The sequence below is a fragment of the Drosophila teissieri genome, chromosome X, assembly GCF_016746235.2.
Source record: "Drosophila teissieri strain GT53w chromosome X, Prin_Dtei_1.1, whole genome shotgun sequence".
Classification (NCBI taxonomy): domain Eukaryota; kingdom Metazoa; phylum Arthropoda; class Insecta; order Diptera; family Drosophilidae; genus Drosophila; species Drosophila teissieri.
This window is the reverse complement of record NC_053034.1, coordinates 14,779,247-14,795,724: the sequence shown is the minus strand read 5'-3', so window position 1 is coordinate 14,795,724 and position 16,478 is coordinate 14,779,247. Positions and strand designations below refer to the sequence as shown.

The following is a 16,478-nucleotide window of genomic DNA, read 5'->3' as shown; positions in this document are numbered from 1 at the left end:
TGCTGTCGAATTTTTATCGGTGCATCTTCAATTGATATCGAACTGCATTTCTGTGTGCATTTCTTAGCTGCCCCATATCATAAATATTTCAACGCCTCTAGTTTTTGTTTTTTTGTTGCGTTCGTTCGTTTTGCTTTTCTGGCGATATTTTTTAGCGGCGCCTTTCACCGAGCAAACCGACAGCATCTTTGGCTGCCAAGCGAATTAAGTTTGGCGGGGTATCTGATAGATACAAATTGTGTAAGCGGCGAATTTCGTTTCGTTTCCTTTGCCACTGCGTGAGGCAACCCATTAGTCACTACTGGGCCAGCATTTTTTTCACACAAAAATAAATAAGATAAAACAAAAAAGTATCTCAGAGATAAATGCGAGTTCAATGTGTTATGAGCGTGCGATGGCTTTAGTGGGTTACAAAACAAGCGCTCTATCGAAAATATGTTTACTATTTGCACTGATAGATAAATTAAACTGTTTTGTTATAGTTTTTTTGTATATGCTTCTTAGATTTTACTCTTTATAACTTGATAGGCTATTCATCTATCAAGTTAAGGCTATTCATCAAGTTAACAGTGCACATAATAATGGTTTTTATGGCAAACATATGGTCTTTAACTTAAAACGAATGACCGCTTCAAAATGCTTTCAATTCAATCCCCTATAAATCTAAAGAGTATCAATACACTATTTATGTGAAGACATTAACTGCGTTACCAAGATCACCCACGAAAGTATCTCAGAAATACGTATCTCATTTGCATTATACGTTACACCGACCTATACACATGAAGATCGATCCGCCCACCATATCGAATGCATCCCACATTTATCAGATATTTTCAACGACACCCCGAATGAAAATTCATTCATCTCAAAGATACTGGCTGTGTGGTGTGTGTTTTTAGTTCACAAATCACACAAATTGCTCTTGGGCAAAAGTGTGAAATTTTCATTCAACCAAATCCCAGCGAACAAATTAAAAATTCATAAAAACCTCGAATGAAAAACGAAAATAAAATTTACGAAAATTTCCAAACACCAAACAAATTATAAAGAAATGAAGACGGGGACATGGAGAAACATTGAAATAAACGGAACTTACATTTACATAATTTATAGACTCGTGTCGCAGGTTATATATACATATATTTATTTAGATAACATTTCAAAGTTGTTTGTGTTCTTCTGTTTGTTTTTGTTTTTGTCGCTCGTATAGATATTGTTTTTTTTTTTGATTCTTGAGCTCTAAATGCCACAACGTCTGGCATTCCACATCGCATTTTGGGGGACACAACGTGGGCGTGGATTTCTTGTAGGTGGATGGCTAAGGCCTTGAGCACCATAGAGTTAGGGGGAGCACACATATATATTATACAGTGGAGTGGAATGGGGCTTATAGAGCGGCGGGATGCCAAGAAGGAAACCTCAATGACCAGCGAATGCTGTCGAAATCAATTTGGCTAATGTTTTGTCGCCATTGAGTGACGGGGAAAACACATACACACGACCCCGCTCCGATTTTCACGCACTTTCCGCCGATTTCAGTTCGATACGAAATCGCTGTAAAATATAATGATTTATCACCAAAAATCTTATTGAATTTACAATACAGTTATTGAATTATTAATATTATAACGTTAGCTGTCTTAGATATCAGTTACAAAATATGACAAATTCTCTTGCACAACCTGAAATAAACGAAATGAAATGAAACAGAAAGGTGAAGCTGCCATTATTTTGATTTAAACAATCGAATTAATAATGAGCATTCTTGTGCCTGTGCAAATCCTAAAAAATTGAAATCCCGGAACGCAGAAAGCAGCAACGATAACACAAAAGTCAAACCATCAAAGACCTCAAAATCGTTGAGCCTGGCACGCAGCAAACGCATTCATTGCAATGCGAAATCAATTACACTAAAACCGTGGATGGGGAAATGGGGCTGTGGAAAGGAAAACCCCATTTCCCAACCTCCTTCGCCCTTCGCCCTTTGCCCATTTCCCATTTCCCAACCCCCGCTGTGGAAACACGTCGCGCACGTGCCGAGCGTACTGCCGATAATTTGTAGTAACAAGGCAGACAAAAAGCAACCACCGGGCCAAAGATCTCACCACCCCCCACCAAAAAAAAAAAAAAACCACATATACCCCAACCAACGGGGGAAAGAATTGAAAAATTACTAAACACAAAAGCGCGGAACGTGGCCACCCAAAAGTAAAGCAAGAAAAAAAATAAAAGCGCCCACATATGGATGGGAAATAAATATAAAAAATAATAATTTCGACTTTTAAGTTAGGGAGTGGAGTGGGTAAAGCTCCAAGTTTATTGCATTCCACTTACGGAATCCCCAGAGTTCGGGAGCACAGAACACAGTTTCTGTTTTGTTGGTTGGGCAATAAGCGATAAGCACTCATTCATTATTCACTCACTCACTCACTCATTCACTGGCATATGAATCACATTCATGGGATGGTTTTAATTGCATTCTAGTTGATAGATGCACTTAGAGCAGTGCTTAATAATTGTCTATGTATACATTTGCTTAGAATGTTGTATGTACAATGAAATAGGTACGATCTGAAAACAACTTATGCTTGACTCATAAAATAAGACGGAAATGTTGAGGGTCTTTAGAAATATCAGTACAGGGATAGTATATCACATTTCTTCTTCTCCAAATATTTATCACCAAATAAAAGCTGCATGGTGAATCGGTTTATCGGTCCAAAAACGTCGCCTTCTGGCCTTGAAATCAATCACTATCCACCATTCGTACAATGGCCAAAACGCTGGATGGCTATCCATAAAAATAACTTGGCAAATGGCAAAAGCAAACAGCGCGCTCCATTGCACGCGACATTCATTCAATCGCGTCAATCTCCGCCTGGCAGCCAACCAAAAATGATCCGTATGATTCCAAGTTGGGTGCCGTCGTGCCCTCCTCCTTATTAGAATGAAAATGCGAAGAAAACTGCTCAACTAGCCCAAGTTTGGTTGACAATTTGTTGACAATTGCGTTTCACACTTTGCATAATAATTTGCAGAAATGGCAACTGGGCAAAATAAAGTTTGCATAGTTCATAATAAAAAGCAATGTTTGCGAACGAAGCAGCCATATTTCCCACTCCCCAAACTCGAACACGAAACCATTTGAAGGCGAGACAATTTATGGTAATATATTTACAAGGAAATTCATCCAGCGAAATGAATCAGAATCATTGGGATTGGATCGCAAACACAGAAATAACGCATGGCATATGTGTATCTTTCGCAAGCGAATTAAATGCTACAGTACACAAGCAATCAAATGTAATCGAATAGCTACGAATATGTCGAACACGATTGTCTCTATACAATAATAATAATAATGTAGGTACTTCTATAATTGTTGTCACTGCTGGCTCGTCAAGTGATTCAGGTAATTGCGAAATGTTTATTTATTTCATGTGTATTCGTTGTCCAATGCATTCTGCATTCGAAATCCAACCAGAGCACGACTGAATCGAATCGGCGAAATCGTGAAAGTTCCAACAATCACGGTGTGTATATGCGGAAAAGTGCAGGCAAAAATCACAGAGTACTGCCACTACTGATGAGTTGTGGGGGAATTGGAATTGGAATTTGGAATTTGGAGAGGTGCAGCCAAGGGAAACGGTGCCAGACATCGAGTGAAAAACACTGATGGCAATATTCCGAAACACTTAGCATTTAAACAACGATGTTTATAAAGCAAAATACGTGGGAAAAGCGCGTGTACTCGTATGTCGGCAAATTGCAATTATGTGATTGTTGTCAAAATCGTTAACTTAAAGATGAAATACACAAGAAATCAAATACTAAGTACCATTTAATACAAATAAATCGTAGCTGCTTATCACTTATAATTCAATAAACACAAAAGATTTTCTTCATTAAGTTCAAGCCACCTTACTACGAAACTGGAAATGACTAAATATGTTCCAAAGAACCAAAAAATATTATATCTAGTCGTGTATATATATCCTTGATTAATGATTCGTTTGATGATGAATCTTGCAAGAAATATTTAGAGACACGCGAAATCCGTTGCTGTTTGCCTCTTGGAGTGGGTCTTTCGCGATAAAACGGAAATTGCGACAAATCTTCAAGACTTTAACAATATTTAGTTAACCGAATGACGAAAGATTCAGAGACATGAGGGCCACATACATACTCCATCCATAATGATGATGATGATGATGTTGATGATGGTGATGTGAACTGAGGCCGAACCACAAATAAATAAATTAAGAATTTAGTCGACCACAACGACGAAAAACGAAACCCACTTTGGTTTTTGGTCGCTCTGATCTGGATCGTCTCGTTCTCGTAAATGTTTCTGTGTTTCCTTTACTTTTATTTCATTTCTTCTGCTTCTCTTATTAATATTACTTTTGCGGGGGCTTCTTTCAATTTCTTTTGATGTCAAAACAAAGCCAGCAAATGTTTGTAATTGCTTATCGCGCCACAAACTGTTGTTTACACAAGCCAGCGTTCTAATGGCCGTCCATTCCCACAAATATGGGCCATTCCATCCAGCCAGCGGTCACCTTTTTTTCCCCCAGTAGAAAAGCCCACTTATGCCAAGAAATGTTTAATAATTTTTTGTTTTCAACAAAATGTAATGGATACGTGCACACGGAAGTCGGCGCTGCAGGTCTAAAACAAAAAAAACAAAACAAAAAGCGACAGACACTTGCGTTCTGACACAGGAATTATGGTTAAAAGTTCATGAAAACCATAAAAGTCTGCATGTCAAACGGTCGAATGTTATATGCTCTTAATGGACATGGCTGTCTTAAGCCCATTGAAATTTATGAAAAAAAAGTATTGGAGAAAATGTATTTTCTAAGAAAATGGAAATTGCTTTATAGAAGTTCATAGTTTTAAAATTATATAAAAATCTTAAGAGAACTCCCAAGTTACGTGACTTTAAGGGTATCCTTAAGATCCTTAACTTCGTTTGAGTAAACCTATCAATACTTGGGGTATTGGGCACTCAAAAAGTGTCTCCGACTGCCATTCGGCTGGCAGGTGTTGCCCTTTTTTTGTTTTTTATTTAACTGCAGTTACATAACACCACCGCAGACTGCGAGTGTGTTTTTGTCTTGGCATTTTTATTTTTTATTGGTAATAACATTTTGAAAGCCACAACGTGGTATTAAAATACATGTTCTGAGTGCTTCATCGGATGTGCTATGTATATGCACGATATCCGATCCGATATGGCATTTATGGTGGCGGTGCTTCGCCTCGGGTATTTAATGTCGGAATCAATAAAAAAGATTGACACATGTGGGGGAGTGGAGTGGTCTTCATTTATGAGTTGCATTATATTATATGTGTTGTTGGTAGCATCAATATTCCATTTTGCCCCCTGTCCTGTCAGTTTGATTTGGCAGCATAGTATCTAAATTGAAGCGACTTTGCAGCAGGATGTCGCACGAAACAGCAGCAGTTCCTGGCGCAGCAGGCGCATCGGCTGGCTCGATGGTGTCCTGTGCGGAGAACGCGTCGAAGGTGGAGGTCATCGTGTACACCACCAAGTCGGATAAGACGCTCAAGCAGAATATGAATGCCAAGGATGATACGCTGAGGAAGCGTACCTCCTTGATTATAGTGCCGCAACAGGTGCACGACATCGAGGCGGAGGATGAGGACACCAAGAAGGTGGACCAGACAAAGGCAAAGGCCAGGGAGAATCCGAATCGCAACTCGACGGCCAGCATGGATAGCTGTGTCTCCAACACGACCAGTCAGAGCAATCAGTCGAGTGGCTCCTCCTCCACATCGACGACCAGCAGCAGTGGCAGCAGTAGCAGTGGCTCCGAGGATGCCCATGCCGCCTATCAGGACTTGCAGAACGGCAATGCTGGCCAGGACTTGCACTCACCATCCGCATCGCCATCGGTGACCAGGTGCCATTCATCCAGCTCGACATCCTCCGTGTCGGAGACGACCTCATGCTCCAGTTCAGCGGATTACTCATTGCGAGAGCAGCTCAAGAATTTCGCCAATAGGAATTCCGAGGGCGCTGCCACCGTGGATGCCACTGCTCGTCTGATCAAGGGCATGAGTCTTCCAGTGGGCGATCAGTCGCTCCAGTCGGTGGCTCCTGTCCACTGCGATTCCCTGCTCAGTCCACAGGAGGTGCCCCTGGGACGACGCTACGCCGAGGTGGCGCAGTTCAAAGGTCATCCCAAAGCAAGGTGAGTGAAGTGATGCCATTTGAGTGCTTCCACTGACGTCTTTTTTAGGGTCTTCATATATATTCTTCTTATTTGTTCAACTTCTATTTGGTTTTGTACACTTTCAACTAATTTAGCTGTTGCAACTTTATTGATTTTCATCTCCACTTCCTGTTTAATGCCTGCAATATTGCAACAAAATGGTGACCTAGTCTGCGGCCACAATCGGCACTCACGTCGATGACATCCTCCAGGTTATCCTGCCACACACACTTGCCAGTCGGTCCTCGACTAGTGCATCATTGGATTGACTGGCTGCATTGTTCGGCGAGTGCTCAACTAAACGATGTCAACTGGCTGCTCGAGAGTCGAGTGCCCAACCACGACATCTCTCCCACAGGCATCCCATCGAGCTGGCAGGGAGTTGTAGTCCCAAACCCAAAGCCAAATCCATTCCCACACCAAATCCCACACCGAATGCCATTCCTCATCTAGCTGCACATGCATAATACACAACTTAATTAGTATTACTACTTTATGGCACTCTCGACGCTGCTTGCCCCTTTGTTGCCCCGCAACTCCTCCTTCTTTCTATGGGCTTCATTCAACTTGCAGGCAGCTCAAGACTGGGTAAAAATCTAATAATGGAGCATTCCACACACGCACTGCCATTGCCACATTACCATATCAAAAACGGTTGAGTTTTCCGAGTTGCCTTTGGGGCACAGACATGGGGGTTAAACTCCTTGCCTCCTTGCCACAACTGCTTTTCTGTTTCTGTTTTGGCTAGATCGCAAATGCAGTGCAGCTACACTGGGAGGAAAATATGTTGCTAATCCATTATTCATAAAACAAAGCCAATATTAATTTAATGTAGCATATAAAGAAATAAATAAGAAATAAACTTAACATGGAAGAATTTTTAAGCAATAAACATACTGATGTGTGGCAAGTTAAAACTGACATGTAAAGTTCAAAGTGCACATATGAACTTTGAGCGTTGTGAACTCTTGTGCATTTGCACCCATCTTCTGCAGCTCGATGTGCCAGCTGCCAAGTGAGGAGGACGAAGTACCGAGTACTCGGGGCAACCATCGACAACTATGTTGAACTTTTTGAAAGCTGTCACAACTAATTTGCATTTCCCCATCCTCTCATCTGCGGCAATCCTTCGCTCCTGACCAACTCGAATCCAATCCAATCCAATCCAATCCAACCGCATCCAGCTGTAGCTAGACCCGCATCCTGCGATACAAAACCCCATATATCCTGCGCCTCTGCATCTGTACATACATACATACATGTACATATGCTTACTTTTTGTTTTATTTTCCACACTTTGATTTCATCTGGGCTCTGGAGCACAAAGAGTAAATATTCATGGGGCCCATGGATGAGGGAAAACTTTTGACAATTTTCAGGCCAACTGTGATTGCACTGGGTGATGAATGGGAAAAAAAAGGGCAGCACTACGGATTTCAGTACGAACGAAACTTCCGATTGAAGGAATACCACGGTTCACGGTTGAATATTGCGAGCTAAACTTTTCACATTTCTGCAGACCAATAATTGAGTTAGCTCTGGCACTTTCTACTACTGTCTCCCGATTGTGCATAAAGATTGAGATGAAAGCGACATTTTTCAAATACTTGCAACTCTATAAACTGTAATCTTCCCTTGTCATTCAATGGCAAACTATCCTGAATGATAAAAAGGATAATAACATGTATTTTTATACCACTTGGATACGAACTTGTACTACAGTTTTTCACTTCATGTTGGCCTTGGAAGCATTCCCACTATTGGCTCCCCAATCAAGTTGTTTACATTTGTTTTATGGCCAAACTGACCTTCTGTGCGCAGAATGGCCAAGTCTCAAGGTTCTTTTTGGCCACAGGACACCTCAACCTCGAGCGTTTATGTAGTCGCCACTTAATCTTAATTGCCATGAGTGGGCACTATTCCAATTCCATGGCACCGATGCCTACTTTCGATTCTCCTACCCGGCTGTCATTTTGCGGTTTTGTTTGTCGCTCGCCGTTGTTTGTTTTGTAAATCCCCATAAATTTCATCGTGTTTTCCTTGGCGTGTCCTTGAGCCTGCCCCAAGTTTTCCACCGCCTAATTCTTTGAGAGTGTTTTATTATCCACCCAACCAGCAAGCGTGCAGCGAAGTCGGTAGAAAGGTTGGCAGCCTGTTTGTTCCGTGTTAATTTGACATGATTATGTCAGAGTGTTTGACAACTTTTCATATGTCGCCGTCGACCGGCGAAGTAGGGTATTTTTCGCCATCTCCTTCTTGTTTATGACAAGAGGTCCTTTTGTGTGTGTGTTGTGTGTTTGGGGCCGCTGATCCATCAACAGCCAGGCTGTCCTGTGGTTGCGAAGTCCTTGAAGTTGCAGGCGGAAGCACATGCTGGCGCTCAATTTGTTTTTTTTTTCCCTCATTCCTTTCTGTTTCGCTTTCTTTGGCCATTTCTCTAGCCATTCATTAATAACATTTGTGCCCTATCGTAGAAATATTGTTAAAATGGCGTAAAATTGCCCGCTTTGAGGCGTCATGACGATGCGAGTCCTGCGTCCTTCGTCCGCCGTCCTTGTCGTGAACTTAGCCACTTTGGCGACGGAAAAAAATGTGTCGCAAATTAACCTTTTGACAGCTGACTGAGGGTAGACCGCTGACAAATGGGTTTGAACGCAGTAGGCTGGGTTTTTTTTATTTACTTGCCACCCCAAAATCGAAGGATGGAAGTCCACTTGACTAAAGTTGGCGCTTTTAGAAAAGCTTTGTCTACCAATTTATTATTAGCAAATTAAATATTTTAAGGTAATATCATAAGTATTATATTCATAAGAAATATAAGTATACTTATTTATAAGGAAATATCAGTGTTACCAGTCTCCAGACTAATTAAGCATTCTTGATTTTCATTTGCAGAACAAGTGAACCTATTCCCTCTGGCGTAGCCACGCCCTCTTCGCTGGATGCCGCCTCTGTGGACGGCGGTAAGAGCCACACGGGCAACAACAACCACATAAACAACAATCACAATGGCCAACAGTCACAAAAATCTCAGCAACAGGCGGGTCTCGCCGCCAAACTGAATGTCCTTGCCCAGTCTAATCTCAACAACAACAACACGAGCACTCAGCCAGGATCCATGACATCAGCCTCAAATCGCACGGCCCTGGACTCGAATCAGAATCAGAAGCAAATCCTAAATGCAGCAGACAGTCGACGGAGCAGCAGCGTGGATCCGGATGCGGATGTGGATGACGTCGTGGACGCGGCGCATGGCGGCGCCTTCGAGGATGACATGCAGGCCCTGCTGCCCAAGTGCTCGCGTCGCTCCCGAGATGAGCTCAGTCAGGTGAGTGATAGATATGCCATGAAAATGCAAAATATATGCTTTAAAGCATATACTAGAATGAATTTGTGTTATATTCTATAGCTGTTATTGCACAGAACAAAGTATATAAAGGAGAAATTGGCCAAAGGACAATGAAATTCCCTCGAAGGAAAGCCGAAGCCAACAAGTCATCTCATTTTATGTGAAACATATTTAATGCAGACTCCTGGGGCTTCCAACTCGAGCTGCTCATGTAATTTGCCACCGTTCATTGAGCACTTTACTCAGTTTGCAATCCCTTGGAGAGCCAGCGGAAATTTGTCGCCTCCATTCGCAGGACTTTTGCCCCACATGTGTGGCAGCCAAGTGGCAATTACCACTGTGCCAGGCTTTCATTCATAATTTGCTACGTGTTGCCCTTGTTGTTGTTGATGTTGGGCTACAACGGAAATGGGTCTTTCGTCCTTACAATCGTAATGATAATTTTGTGTCGGCATCCATAAAATGATGAAATCAAATGATTTCGTTTCTGCTATACGAACATAAAAATTACAATACACGTCGCTTTTCGCACTCCGCTCTTGCCGCCATTTCCATTTTCCGCATTTTCCCCCATTGCATTTTCCTCATTATTGTGAGCTGGTCGTGCGTGCTTTTCCCTGGGATTTCTTCATTAATAACTGCGAATGCTTTGTGTTGTGTGTATGCCCGCCGTCTCGTCCTGTCTGCCAAATGGGAAATGGTTTGTAATTTCCTTTCGCAAAAGGCAGTGGGCGTTGCCGTGGGGCAGAAAAGAGTTTGACAAGTCAATTTGTTAGTTAATTTGATATGCGTTGCTATGCCACATCAATTCGGGGGGCATATTCTGGCATCGAATGCCAGAAAGTCAGTCATGCCATCTAATTGCATAATAATTTACGAACTAACATACGCACAAAAGGGCCATTTCAAGTTTCAAGTGCAGCTCGTTGCCAAAATTCGATTTTGCATAGCTTCGCAAGGGGCGACTCGGAAAATTAGGCAATCAAATCGTTGGCAACTGAATCCAAAATGCTCCAAAGGGGGCGTGGCAGCCACAAACTCGTCTGGGGCGTGGCACTATCAGCAGACATGTATGTACATACATACATATGTACATGTGTGCACTCACATTTTAATTTGTGGCCTGCACATCCTGTTGCACTTGCAGACTGCCCATGCTACACTGAAAAAAAGGAATACATTTTATTTATATAAGTACCGATGTTAGATCTTTATGAATGTGTTTGTTTTTCTTGGTGTATCCTTACTTGCTCCTCTGGCTGGTGGAATCCGTCCTTTTTGTCCAGCAGCTGGGCGCAAAATATTGATTCCTTGGCCAGACAGACGGGCCTTCCGAACAGCTGAGGCCATTTTAGCTGCCGATTGGATTCTTCTGGTCTTTTTTGGCCATTTATGAATATTCAATAAAAACAACAGCAAGCCGAACATCAACGATGGCGATAAAAGTGTCTGCCCCGGTTGCAAAGTGGTTGTCCCTGTGTCCTTGTGTCCCTGTGTCCCTCTGTCCGCTGGCCAATATTTTCCGGTGCAGGCTTGTTGCCACGACCGCAGAGCGATGCAAAAAACACATGCAACACATGGATGGAAGGATGTGGAAGGCTGGTCGAAGGATATTCGCCAGGACCTGCTACGCCTGTCTGGCGAACACAAGTTGTTATCGCCAGGCGCCGATCACATGTAAGTTTGAGTTTGAGGTCGACTTTGAGTTGGAGTTTGAGTTGGAGTTCGAGTTCTGGGCGGCCAAACGGGCCGAGTTCGAGTCTGAAACTGTGTGGAACTTTATTACTTTCATTATGCTTTATCCCTGCCGGCGGTGACCAGCACCGCATGCTCCCTTGGCCATAAACAACTTTGGCTCTAATCTCCTGGCTGCCGGCCATGTCGAGTGGACAGTGTCACCGTTTTTGCTCATCCTCCCCACCACACTGCGAATCCCCAACCTTTTTTTGCTTTTGGGGAGATGGCCATCTGTTTGCTCAGGTGCACAGGTTTGCTAATTGCAGCGGTATTAGAGGAGCTTTGTCAGCGGCTTAAAGCATCCGGTTCCCAGTCCTCGGGCCTCTTTTTCCCTGAAAAGGATGTTCTACCGGGGCTTTTCTTGTTGTGCGATGCCCTCAGAAGGGGTACTTTGACATAAATGGCATATTTATTTTCATAAAAAACATTGCAGCTTATAAATGCAGTGCTAAGTTATAATAAACTTGCAAATAGTTAGCACTATCGCTAGAATGCTGTATGAATAAAATATTAATTATTAACTTACATTTAATGCATAGGGTATCCCAAAGCAAGGTTCAATTTTTGGTTGCTTGTCAGGCGGAGAGATGTTTGCTGATATTGTCAGGTGGGCAGGACGCAAAGGACGCAAAGGACGAGTGCCACGGGCGACAGAGGACCGCAGCAATCAGGCTGGAAGGGCTGGCCTGCCAACTCTGTTGTGTCCTGTCAAAGCCAATGAGGCGTCTGCATGGAGCAGAGCATGTCCTGCGGTCACCCGAGCTCCACTTTGATCCCCAAACTCAGCAGCTTGTGGCCTTGTTTAAAGTCCCATCTAATGAAGTGTATGTGCTTAAATTTCGTTGTTCATTTGCGTTAGTTTCGTTCGTTTGGTGTCGAAAGTGGTAAGAACTACGGCGAGTCGCCTCCATTTTCGCCCCATTTTCGCCATATCTCGTTTCAATTTTGTCGCTGCTGGACGCATCTTCTTTGGTGTGTGCCTAATGGCTTTGACTTTTTGACAGCATCCAATCCTCCCCAGACTTTTACCCCACCCGAGGACTTGGCTGGCTCTTACTCCGCAGACTGGCCATTTGTACGTCTCGTCTTCGCTCTTGGCCATCGGACTTGGCTGGCTCTTACTCCGCAGACTGGCCATTTGTACGTCTCGTCTTCGCTCTTGGCCATCGGCCATTTAATGGCGTATTTTATGTGTTGGCTTATTACTTGAGCTGAATGTTTATTGCATTTCCCATCTCAACCATTTCAGCCATTTCGTCCATTTTGACCATTTCGTCCATTTGGTATTTAGAATTCGGAAGCTTACACTTCAGCGCTGCCGGCAATTTGCACATTTTCCCAGCTTTTCCCGGCTTGTTTGTTAATTATGCAGACTCTTACTGGTTTGCATTTTGCAATTTGTGCAGTGCTGCCGAATTTTCCCTCTGTTAATTATGCATTCATGGTGCGATGGTCTACAAATAGATTTCCACTCGCAGGGATTCTTTTTCTAGCTCATTAAGAAAGAAGAGTGTTCCTAAGAGGCTTTCCATTTTTTCACATTTTTCCACAGCCTTAAAATATTATAAAACTTACTTATTATATACTCGTACTAAATACTTAGTCTAATGGTTATAAACCCAACAGATACTCATCCTAAAATCTCTTTATGACTGACTGTATGCTCGAATATGTGACCTGTGTGGATGCACACCAGACATATATGTATGTACGCATGTATGTACACATGTACATGCATATGTACATCAGTCAGTCTGTGTGATGTCTAGCTGCTGTTGTTCCCATTGCGGTTATATCCCCACCATTTTTCGGGACACCGGCGTCCTGCTGCTGCTGTTGGCTGTTGGCTGCCATTAAATGTAATTCTCTGCGGTTTTTATGGTTTTTTAAAACATTCAACAACATTTTACGTGGCTGCTATTTATCTTTTATTTCCACGGCTGCCCCCCCTCTTGCCCTCTCACTCTCACTCACACCCACTGCAGTTGTCTCTTTCGGCCGCTGCTGGGTGAACTATGCTATCATGTGCTGCTGCTGTGCACGTTTTATGTTGCCGTGTTGTTGCTAGTTTTCACAGTTGGTGATACACTGCGACAATAAGTCTAAACAAAAGAGAAAGCAGAGTTAATAAAAGGGAAGCTACAGATTTTGGTCCTTAAGTAAGGGATTTGTATCAAAAATGGGAACTAAGCTGTTAATTGAATATTTTTTGATATAAACGCTGTGCTCTCCACTTTGGTAGGCAGTTTTTCTCGCTGTGCACTGGCTCCTGCGCTGCGTCGGGCAATAATTCAGTCTCGAGTGCAATTTGCCGCACGAGACAGAAACAGCAACAGCAACAGCAGCAGCAGCAGCGGGTGTGATAGAGACGGCACCATTGAGACACGTGCACGGCAGCTTATCGCTCTCACCTTTTGTCAAACTATTAGTTGAAAGGGGATTTTTATCCTTGTTTTTTTCCCCCTTTTTTTTGGGGTTTGAAACGCCAGCGTGCACAGTGGGACTGTTAATCAGCTTTGTGCGAACAATGGCTGGAAAAATCACTCAGTCGTTCTATATATGATTTTTATGAAATTAATTTCACGCTGGGACCTGCAATTCCGATAAGAGCAGCTTTATGCGGGGATTTCGCACCCACATCCTCACATGTGAATCATTATCTTGATCGGACGGCGGAGCAGCCAGCAAAAGGGAAAGTGAATGGGGGTGTGAAATCATTTCGCATTAACCCCCAGGCCAATCGCCCAACCTCAAAGTAAGATAACCCTATGCGGGAATTTCTATACATAGGCAGGCTTGTCTAAAACAATTTATTAACTATTTTGAACCACAAATTATAACTTGAACCAATATAATAAAACTCTTACATTAGGCAGTTAATTTAAAATATTTAAATTATGTTTCTCAAAGGCATAACTGATTTTAGTAATTTAATTTGACTTTTCGCGGCGAGTCCTTTAACTTCTTTCAACTCCATTGCCTGATTTCATTTCCGCCCGTCTGCAGTGCAACTTCCGTTCCTGCAGTTTCCTATATATTTCTACTTTTTCTCCTTTCTTTTCGAAGATCCCCTTCATTTGTCGCATTTGAACAATTTTCATTGCCCGTTTTCGGGCGGCGTAAAATAAATAGTTTTCCCCTTGCCCCTGCCCTTTTTTCATTTTTTGTATTTTTTTTTATTTTCACTTTACCCTCTGCTGCTGGTTGTTGTGTAATTTATTAAATGGCAAACCCCCCAGCAAAGTTGCACAGCGCATTGTGCCAATGGCTGGGAATTTTTATATTGCCATCGAGTTTTGGCCAAAAGTATTTCACCAATATTGGCAGGATAAAGATACAGGACCAAAATCCCGACCCAGCCTCAGACGCAGACAATTGTTTGCCAATATTTTAGCCCAAATACGGAAGGAGTGCGGAGTGCGGAGTTTTCCAGGACCTGCGAATGATGTTCGTTCTCGACATCTGCCAGAACGGAACCCAGGATACTTTCTTCGTCTGTCGTCGCAGTCTGGCTCACTCCCCACTTTCCACTCCCCACTTTCCACTTTCCACTCCCCACTTTCCACTGCCAACTCTCAACTTCCGCTGCTTTCGCATGACCGTGAAAGTGTTGGCCCTGGCACAAAAGTCGGCTTTTGGCCCGACTTGGTCCGCTCAGTTTGGTTGGCTGCTTGGCTGGCTGGCCATTGTTGCATTGTCAGATACACTCGCACATATAGTATTCCAAAAGAAGCCACATATATACTCGTTTACTCGTACATATAAAGAATGGGCTTAAAGTCGCGACTGTTTGCCCAGCATAACGAGATCCCTTTAGGAAGCCCAAATCAAACAAGCCCATACAGAAGCTCACTGCCAGAGGAACAAATCTGAAATGGCACTGCGAGAACTTTTAAAAAATATTCTATTTATAAAATTTTGTAAAAATAGAGAAACCCGTTTTCAAATCAAATGAAAATGAAATGAGATGCCACAATTTAGCTGATTAAAAAGCAGCTAATGGCCTTAAAGTTACAGGCTATTTTCACTCGATTTTTCTCTCTGAGGAAAGCTTCCTATTATTTTAGTATGCGATGTGTAAATCAGAGTGTATCTCGGCGAAAAAGGAAAGTCCTCAGTCTGGGGACTAGGAGGATTGGCGGCATCAACCCTCGTCTTGGATTTCCACCCAACCACATCCACCTCCACATCCTCACCCACATCCACTTTTCGCCACTCAAAAATGCAGCCAGGCTACTCAGAAGTCGATTCTGGGCACGGTTATGGTTTTTTATTCGGGGTTGCTGCAAGGAATCCCCTCCAGCTTCATTCAACATAAAGCTATTAGATATCCTTGCAAGTCCATGCCCGTGTATATATGTATGTGTATCTGTGTATATGTGTGTGCTTCTTTTTTTTATGTGTTTTGGTAATTCTGTAAACAAATGAGTGGGATCTGGGCAGATAGCTATAATATTCGAACTGGGGGAAGCTCTAGGCTAACTTAATAAGTATCGCATTAGAGCGATGGAATGGGCACTTGGTTGTTTGATAGCGGAGATGGTTGTGTTTATCCTTGATGCGTTCCATTTACGTTGTCCCCTGGTTGGATAGGAAATGTTTTTATGGTTTCATTCCCATTATTGGTCATTCATTTCATTCCAATAATGTATTGTCTATATGTATATGTCTATAGTTTTTAGTTGAGTGGCAAGTTCTTTTGTTTTAAATATAAAGCAAACTGCGTGTAGAAAAGGTTTTCTACCTTGACTTTTAGTTATTTAAGCAGTCAGTTTGTCTCACAGCGGCACTTTTATAGTCTTGCCTTTTAAATGAACATAATTAGGTATCTAAAGTCGGGTTGCATTTGTCCCAACCATTAACCCCCTCCAACTCCTCCTTAATTTGACCACTTTGGAAATAGTTTGGGCGAGCGAATAAAAAGCAAACCGAAAAAAGGACCCCATTGCTGAGGTAATAAGCAATACTTAAGACCTAATGCAGGGTATAAAATATGCGCAGCATTCGCAGTCACCGCGCTCCGCCTTCGCAGGATATTCAAGGATACCAAGGACCGCCAGGACACCCGGGACACAAGGGTTGCCCGAGCGAAGTCGTCCTGTTTTGCGGCAAACTCCTTTTTCCCAGCCGCCGCTGAAAACGGTCGC

The 16,478-nt window shown here is 42.7% G+C and overlaps 1 protein-coding gene across 5 annotated transcripts in view; it reads left to right on the top strand.

Annotated features, from left to right (window-relative positions):
• The window catches only part of LOC122625216 (protein sprint), a 90,210-nt gene that overhangs the window by 50,892 nt on the left and 22,840 nt on the right, over positions 1–16,478 (top strand). For 4 of the 5 annotated variants that reach the window (XM_043805221.1, XM_043805222.1, XM_043805224.1 and 1 more), the window contains one exon: positions 9,141–9,573. In XM_043805221.1, coding sequence (XP_043661156.1) covers positions 9,141–9,573 — 433 coding nt within the window. Of the gene's footprint in view, positions 1–5,447; positions 6,225–9,140; positions 9,574–16,478 lie in introns of all 5 variants that reach the window. The other variant, XM_043805223.1, reaches the window with a different exon arrangement.